Genomic DNA, 9495 nt, shown 5'->3' on the forward strand with positions numbered 1-9495 from the left:
ATGACTATAAAATAAGAATATGACTATAAATCAGCATAGGTATTATTAAAAATAAGAATATAAATTAAAATCTTGTCGACATGTGGAACGTGCGGCCACCGTAAAGTGTGGAAAATGGCAGTGGAAAAAACCCATATTAAGTGCTAAGTTGGAAAATTGGCACAAGTAGGCCTGTCAACATTAAGACCTCAGTGCTTGTCACCCGATAAAGGTGGGAACAGATTGTGTTTTGTCGATTGCTGATAATGTATGGTTTTATGCGTTTGAATCGGTATAGGATAAAGAAATATGTAAGTACATTATGTACAAGTACAACTTATTATTATTATTATTATTATTATTACGAATTTCCATTTATTTTTGATCGATAAAAAACTCAGAACATACATTTTTTTTATAAATGGTATACCCATCCGTATAAGCAGAGCTTGTGCCACGGATGGGGAAAAACTTGAGTTGTGTAAGAGCTAGGAGCTCGTTCCCACTTGTCGTTCGGAAAAAAATCGGGTGAAACTCACGACAAGTGAAAACGAGTCTTAACTTTCAAAAGAAAATTCTTCAGTTCTAACCGATCCTGGAACAAACTAATCAAAGAAGGCACGTATAATCCACAAAGATCATTTTAGCCCTCCTTCTGCTTGTCTATTACAGTTCTTAGTTCCAATTTAAAGTGCAATCGCTTCACTGGTTCCTTTTACTTTCGTCGGTCCTCATGGCATTGAGTTGTGTAAGAGCTAGGAGTTCGTTCCTACTTGTCGTTTGGAAAAATATCGGGTGAAACTCACAAGTGAAAACGGGTCTTAACTTTCACAAGAAAATTCGTCAGTCCTAACCGATCCTGGAACAAACTAATCAAAGAAGGCACGTATAATCCACAATGATTATATCCCGCCTTCTGCTTGTCTATTACAGTTCTTAGTTCCAATTTAAAGTGCAATCGCTTCACTGGTTCCTTTTACTTTCGTCGGTCCTCATGGCAAACTGCAAGCTGCACCTTATATTGCAAGTGGTGTTGCTCTTAACAAGTGGATGATCAAATGCACTCATGTGCAAGATGTGCATCTTTGTAATTTGCACTACAGCTTCCTAGATTGTCTGCACCTACAGACCGAAACGCACGACTTCTGGTAAAATTAACGTTTGGGTACCTACAATCTACAATACCTGTAATTTGCACTACAGCTTCCTAGATTGTCTTCACCTACAGACCGAAACGCACGACTTCTGGTAAAATTAACGTTTGGGTACCTACAATCTACAATACCTATGTATGTAGGGGATATACGTGCCTAATAATTATATAGGTATGACTTGATAAGAACTTAATACTTCTCTGTTGTCTGACCTATGTATGTAGGGGATATACGTGCCTAATAATTATATAGGTATGACTTGATAAGAACTTAATACTTCTCTGTTGTCTGTTTCAAATACTTTATTAACTGTTTATCAATTACTTTATCAGCTGCTCTTTTATCTTCTAAGTATAGGTATAGGTATTCCTTTTATTATATGTATATGATTCTGGACTGAAATCTCAACAGCTGTTGGAACTTAAAATGTTGTTGCGACTTCACCCTTTATTAATTACTTTATCAGCTGCTCTTTTATCTCCTAAGTATAGGTATTCCTTTTATTATATGTATATGATTCTGGACTGAAATCTCAACAGCTGTTGGAACTTAAAATGTTGTTGCGACTTCACCTTCCAGGATTGAGTAATGTTATGATCGTAGATCTTTATGTATCTGTTACCGATAACGGGTATTTCTGATATATTCGATGAAATCTAGTTCCTGTTTGCTTTGGTTCCAATCAAGCAGGTATTCAATAAGATATCAAATACATAGAAACCAAATCATATCAGAACTTCCTAGTTGGTTTACAAATCTACAATACATGATCTTTTGGTGTTTATCAATTACTTTATCAGCTGCTCTTTATCTCCTAAGTATAGGTATTCCTTTTATTAAAATATGTACATAATTCTGGACTGAAATCTCAACAGCTGTTAGAGCTAGAAATGTTGAATGTTGCGACTTCACCTTCCAGGATTGAGTAATGTTATGATCGTAGATCTTTATGTATCTGTTACCGATAATGGGTATTTCTGATATACCTATTCGATGAAATCTAGTTCCTGTTTGCTTTGGTTCCAATCAAGCAGGTATATATTCAATAAGATATCAAATACATAGAAACCAAATCATATCAGAACTTCCTAGTTGGTTTACAAATCTACAATACATGATCTTTTGGTTAAAAAGTTTGAATCAAACTTTTCTTTAGCTAAACTGGTTAGCTTGGACGGTAGTGCACCTACATTGTAAGCGCTAGATCGCTGATTCCCGCCCGGGGCGAAATTTATCCTGGACGGTAGTTTCCCGCCCGGGGCGAAATTCATCCTGAACAGTTGAACAGACAAGGTTCGTTATCGGAACGGCCGGCTTTCTCCTATCCTGTCCTGCTTGTCTCTTCGATTCTGGGTCTGGGACGACAGACCTCCATTGGTTTAGTTTCCTCTAACAAACCTTTTTCAAAAATTTTTGACCCGATTACATTACTTTCCTTCCTATAGGATAAGGAAAGTAAAAAGGAAATAATAATTAATTTTTTCATTAGTATTATTTTCACTTACCTGATACAGTTCTCGGGGTCATTTTTACAGTCTGTATTACACCGGAACCTTTCCCATGCTAGCCAGCCCATGGGTGGCAATTTTCAAAATTGTAGTAATCAAAACACTGATTTCCCATTTGCAGATAGATAAATAGATATACCTACCTATCTGAACAGAATAGAATAGAACAGGTGCAAAAACAAAACAAATTTATGTTAGTGGATGAAGCTTTAAGGATGCAAACAGTGTCACATACTCGTACCTTCTGATTACTGAATAGATGAGCAATATTGCTGCTTTTGTTGCTGAAATAAAGAGGAGTTTAAAGTTCCACTCCTTATATTCTGTTATATTTCCGTCATGTTGTAATAAGACTATTGAGACAAAGACTAGACCATCCTGAGTTAAGACTGAACGTTAAATTCTTCAGATCTCTTTGGAAGTAGCTAATATGATTCCACTTCTGTCAAACGTGTTAATCGTGAAATTAGTTAATTTAAAATGTAATAAATTATACCTAAATACCATTTTCGATACTTTGGGTTTTACATCGGTAAATATTAATTGCTGATGAATAATTATGATGATGTTCTAACTTGATCTTACGTAATACCGGTGTGCTGCCCTAGACAGTAAACTTCATTTAAAATTTTTTGATGACTTTATTATGTTCTTGGGAACCTTGTGATATTTTTTATTACATTTTACAGGTATAAAAAATGAGAAATAAATACTACCTAATAATTTTAATGAATAATTAATCGATTTTCATCAAAGTTCTTGAGGAACAGGGTTAAATAGGTTTTTAATACTGTTTTCGATAATGGAATTTTTAATTTTAATCATATGCCTTTGGACATCTTGCACGCTATGTCAGCAAACTAAAAATAATTTATCCCTGTCACATAATTTCTGAATAATTACTGTTCTAGGCCCCTAAGCTAGCTCTAGCTTCATTGAAGGCGTTGCTGCCTTTATACAGCTTCATTGAAGGCGTGGAAACCCTTTTTGTGCTGTTTAGGAAAGCTTCATAGTTCTTTGTTTGAAAATATAGGAAATGTGAAACCTTGACTCCTTGAATCTACCTAATTTTATTTCACATTAGATGGTGATATTAGTAAGTATCAATGTTATATTTTCTTGATCGCTATGATCATTATCAAGACCTATAATGTGTACAGAGATGTACAAACCATTATTGAAATTGTACAAAACGTAAAAGAGAAGAACATAAAACATTTCATCATTTCAGTTTTGAACAACCTCTTCAATTTGATACTACTCCACATCAAATTGAAAAGAGCACAAGTTCACCTTAACTGAACATTTTGCACACATTAAGCAAGATGAACGCTTAATTTTATCAAAATAAGATGTACGAGTAGTTACATATGTTAAATGGCATAAATTATAAAGACATGATATAAGATATAGGCATATAGGTAATTTATTAGAGATCATCACGAAACTAAATGCAGTCTGCGTGTAACTAACGGAGGATAGAAAAAACGTGGATCTCTCTGCTGATAGCAGGTGTTACATATGTTAAATGGCATAAATTATAAAGACATGATATAAGATATAGGCATATAGGTAACTTATTAGAGATCATCACGAAACTAAATGCAGTCTGCGTGTAACTAACGGAGGATAGAAAAAACGTGGATCTCTCTGCTGATAGCAGGTACATAATTATTTATGTGAAAATTACTTGGATCAGTGGACATCCAACTAATAATATCAATCGATAAATTAATAATATCACAAAATAATAGATATTGCTGTATATGTTAAGATTGCCATCATCACCTTTTAATTCTAATAACTGAATCATCAAATGGTAAGTAAAATAATAATTCTCTACATGATATAATAGGTAGTTGTAAATTCTTCAGATCTCTTTGGAAGTAGCTAATACGATTCCACTTCTGTCAAACGTGTTAATCGTGAAATTAGTTAATTTAAAATGTAATAAATTATAAATACCATTTTCGATACTTTGGGTTTTACATCGGTAAATATTAATTGCTGATGAATAATTATGATGATGTTCTAACTTGATCTTACTACCTACCTATCTGAACAGAATAGAATAGAACAGGTGCAAAAACAAAACAAATTTATGTTAGTGGATGAAGCTTTAAGGATCAGAAAGAAGAAAGAACCTGCTGTCAATGAGGACTTATTTAATGACCGTCTGTAGATATTCAACTAATAAAAATGTCTAGGGTTCATTTGTTTGTTCAATTTTATGTTTTTTTGGTTGTCTACGTTTTTGGTTTTATTTGTACATCACTCTTTCATGATAATTATCAAGAAAATAACCAAAATGATCCCCAAACACAAGAATTTTCCTGTTTTCGGGTAACCTAAAAATTCGGAAACCCTGTATAACATTCGATATCTACTTTAGATACAGGTGCATATTATGGATCAACCTCATTGTGGCTGTAGAAGAAGAAAATTAGAAAAAGTTTAGTTTGTGCTACACACATGGTTTTATTTGTACATCACTCTTGCATGATAATTATCAAAAAAATAACCATAATGATCCCCAAACACAAGAATTTTCCTGTTTTCGGGTAACCTAAAAATTCGGAAACCCTGTATAATATTCGATACTTTAGATACAGGTGCCATATTATGGATCAACCTCATTGTGGCTGTAGAAGAAGAAAATTAGAAAAAGTTTAGTTTGTGCTACACACCAAAGTCACAAATCCACCTCTTTCCTAATGCCTTCATGACAACTAAAACTCCAAATCCCTGGCCAAATATTTTGCAAAGCTAAATGTAAAGCTGCAAAGCTGTCAGCTGGCAAGCTAAGCCACAAAGCTGGCGAGCTAAGCTACAAAGCTGGCAAGCTAAGCTACAAAGCTGGCAAGCTGAGCTACAAAGCTGGCAAGCTAAGCTACAAAGCTGGCAAGCTGAGCTACAAAGCTGGCAAGCTAAGCTAGTGTTCCTCTTATGGGAACTGGAATTATTGTGACAGACTGCGTTGAAGCTCAAATCCCACACATGAAACATAGCGATGTCAACACAATAAAATGTAAAGTTGCAAAGCTGGCAGCTGGCAAGCTAAGCTACAAAGCTGGCGAGCTAAGCTACAAAGCTGGCAAGCTAAAAGCTACAAAACTGGCAAGCTAAGCTACAAAGCTGGCAAGCTAAGCTACAAAGCTGGCAAGCTGAGCTACAAAGCTGGCAAGCTAAACTACAAAGCTGGCAAGCTGAGCTAGCTAGTGTTCCTCTGATGGGAACTGGAATTATTGTGACAGCCTGCGTTGAAGCTCAAATCCCACACATGAAACATAGCGATGTCAACACAATACGAGCATTACTATTATTACAAGCGCGGGTACGTATGCTAAATGCATTACTTGTGTAGGTAATAGGTAATAGAATACCTACACCTATTGTATTACTATTCATCAGGGCCGTGTTAGGAGGGATGAGGGGGCCCGGGCTCCCGCGCTCGAGCTTTATTTTCGCTCCATATATCTTAGGCCGGACTGCGAAAATTTGGAACACCTCCACTAGTATCTACCTACATATCTTTCGGACGTTAGGGCCCTACCCCCTGAATAAAATCTTTAATACGGGCCTGCTATTCCTCATGTGTTTATTGTATAGAATTAGGTATAATATATGTAGATGGGTATACCTACACTTTTCGCAAGGTTTGGACCACCTCCACTAGTACCCACATATCTGTTCGGACGTTAGGGCCCTACCCCCTGAATAAAATCCTTATACGGGCCTGCTATTCCTCATGTGTTAATTGTATAGAATTAGGTATAATATATGTAGATGGGTATACCTACACTTTTCGCAAGGTATATGTAAATCTTGAAATTTCGGTTCCATCTAGAATACCTATACAGTTATACACCTATTGTATTACTATTCATCAGGGCTGTGTTTAGGAGGGACGAGGGGCGAGGGGGACCGGGCTCCCGCGCTCGAGCTTTATTTTCGCTCCATATCTTAGGCCGGACTGCAAAAATTTGGAACACCTCCACTAGTACCTACATATCTGTTCGGACGTTAGGGCCCTACCCCCTGAATAAAATCCTTAATACGGGCCTGCTATTCCTCATGTGTTTATTGTATAGAATTAGGTATAATATATGTAGATGGGTATACCTACACTTTTCGCAAGGGGTACCTATTTGATAAGCATTTTCAAGTATTTTCAGCATTTAGATTGGTATCTCGGTAGTTAGAATTAGGTGGTAAATTATCCGTGGAAAATACCTAAGGCTTATTTAAGGAAAATAATTATGTTCCTACCTACTAACTTTACCTAGAGAAGAAGAGACGTATCCAATTCAAAAGTACCCACGTAGGGGCCGTTCTGGTTGTAATTTCCTCATTTCACCAGCCTAACTAGCTTTCAAGGACAAGAAGATGATTTTGAGCCGTGCAAAATTTTATATTCAAGGTTTTAATCACTTGGAAATTATAGGGTATTCAGACATGACAAATCATTTTATGTAGGTAAAAAATAGTTAATTAATTGTTTATTATAATATATACTATTTGATAATATACCAACCTCAGTGGTGTAGTGGTTAGCGCGGTGGACTTCGGATCTGGAGGTTGGTGGTTCGAGTCCAAGTCAAGTAAGGACAGGAAGATGATTTTGAGCCGTGCAAAATTTTATATTCAAGATTTTAATCACTTGGAAATAATAGGGTATTCAGACATGACAAATCATTTTATGTAGGTAAAAAATAGTTAATTAATTGTTTATTATAATACTATTTGATAATAATTTTTCAAATATTTTCAGCATAATTATAGCTCGATAACTTAAAGGTATAGGTACTAATTAATATTACTTAAGTAGGAGTATATTATGGTTATTCTTATAAGTATTGGAATACCTCGTGATTTAGTAAGCAAGCTGATGTATTAGGAAAATTTAGCTATGACACTCATGTTTCTCAAGATAGAACTCCGAGAATAGATTAAAAAGGGACCTTTTGTTCATCAAGGGATAGACATTAGATGCCCATGATAACGATGATGATGGCGATGACAGTATAATGTATTAGATAGGCAAACAAATATGAAACTCATGTGCGAAAATATTTACCACCATTATAACACACATAATTACCTATTAATAACGTCGATGTAACAACACACCTTTGACGTATCTCATTAACAGATAAGTTCTAATTAGCCCTGACATTATCGCCCCTATACGTAAGCTTGTAATCTACATAGATCATAATACGAAATCATAACACATGGATTATAATACAAAATCAGGTGTGTGCCCTACACCCAGGATGTTAGATCATGGAGCTTAAGAACTTAGAATTAGATCAGTCAATCTAAATCTGGCTTTCAACAAGCAACTTTAAAACTTTGTACTTTCGTAAAATTTTGATCTCACAACAACTATGTTAATGGTTACATGGTTACGCTAACACTATGTACTGAAAAAAAAAAATAATAATAAAAAAAATAAAATAAAATATCGTGTCGAATCCCAATCGAGTGACTGGGTTCCGGAACTGTAATATTATCAGGAAGCTCAACACTTTAAACAAACTAAATTAGGCGAAAAAAACCAATATTAGAGTTCTTCCACCCTGAGTTAACTAAAACTTGTGTCACACTATCATTTATTTCTCAGTGCATATGGGTTCAAGGGTTCATATGTTGACAGTACCCAGTCATACCTCAACTGCCACGTTCGTCCTACTGATTAAGACATAGGTAATCCAACTATCATGCTAATCCGATTAGCTTAATGTCACTCCTAACAGTCCTAACTAGCAAAAAACAGACATTACTGTCGATAGTAATCGTTATCTCATAATCTGAAAGACATAACTGTGACTGTCACTCTGATCGGACAAAATTGATGTCGAATGCTCAATAGGTTTTGTCCTATGACACATGGACGGATATTGATAGTGATAATAGCAATACTGATGAGGTGATAACAAAATGAGATAGGTTTATTTAGATAGCCAATTTATAAGTTTTCATTACATGGTACAATAAATAAAATTGATGTCGAATGCTCAATGGGTTTTGTCCTATGACACATGGACGGATAATGATAGTGATAACAGCAATACTGATGAGGTGATAACAAAATGAGATAGGTTTATTTAGATAGCCAATTTATAAGTTTTCATTACATGGACATGTGCGATGTACAGGGTTGACAATAAATTGATGTCGAATGCTCAATGGGTTTTGTCCTATGACACATGGACGGATAATGATAGTGATAACAGCAATACTGATGAGGTGATAACAAAATGAGATAGGTTTATTTAGATAGCCAATTTATAAGTTTTCATTACATGGACATGTGCGATGTACAGGGTTCCTCAAAAAAAAGAAAGAAGAAAGAACCTGCTGTCAATGAGGACTTACTCGTATTTAATGACCATCTGTAGATATTCAACTAATAAAAATGTCTAGGGTTCATTTGTTTGTTCAATTTTATGTTTTTTTGGTTGTCTACGCTCAAAAAACAGAAAGAAGAAAGAACCTGCTGTCAATGAGGACCTATTTAATGACCATCTGTAGATATTCAACTAATAAAAATGTCTAGGGTTCATTTATTTGTTCAATTTTATGTTTTTTTGGTTGTCTACGTTTTTAGTTTTATTTGTACATCACTCTTTCATGATAATTATCAAGAAAATAACCATAATGATCCCCAAACACAAGAATTTTCCTGTTTTCGGGTAACCTAAAAATTCGGAAACCCCATATAACATTCGATACTTTAGATACAGGTGCATATTATGGATCAACCTCATTGTGGCTGTAGAAGAAGAAAATTAGAAAAAGTTTAGTTTGTGCTACACACCAAAGTCACAAATCCACCTCTTTCCTAATGC

The 9495-nt window shown here is 35.1% G+C and overlaps 1 protein-coding gene across 1 annotated transcript in view; it reads right to left on the reverse strand.

Annotated features, from left to right (window-relative positions):
- The window catches only part of LOC103516501 (alpha-galactosidase A-like), a 4729-nt gene extending 2018 nt beyond the window's left edge, over positions 1-2711 (reverse strand). Inside the window, exon 1 of the mRNA XM_008481469.3 lies at positions 2639-2711. Within this exon, the coding sequence (XP_008479691.2) occupies positions 2639-2709 (71 nt within the window). The 5' untranslated portion in view covers positions 2710-2711. The remainder of the gene's footprint in view (positions 1-2638) is intronic.
- Positions 2712-9495: the final 6784 nt, after the last annotated feature.

Source organism: Diaphorina citri, unplaced genomic scaffold, assembly GCF_000475195.1.
Source record: "Diaphorina citri unplaced genomic scaffold, Diaci psyllid genome assembly version 1.1 scaffold1585, whole genome shotgun sequence".
In the NCBI taxonomy this organism is placed as follows: Eukaryota; Metazoa; Arthropoda; class Insecta; order Hemiptera; family Psyllidae; genus Diaphorina; species Diaphorina citri.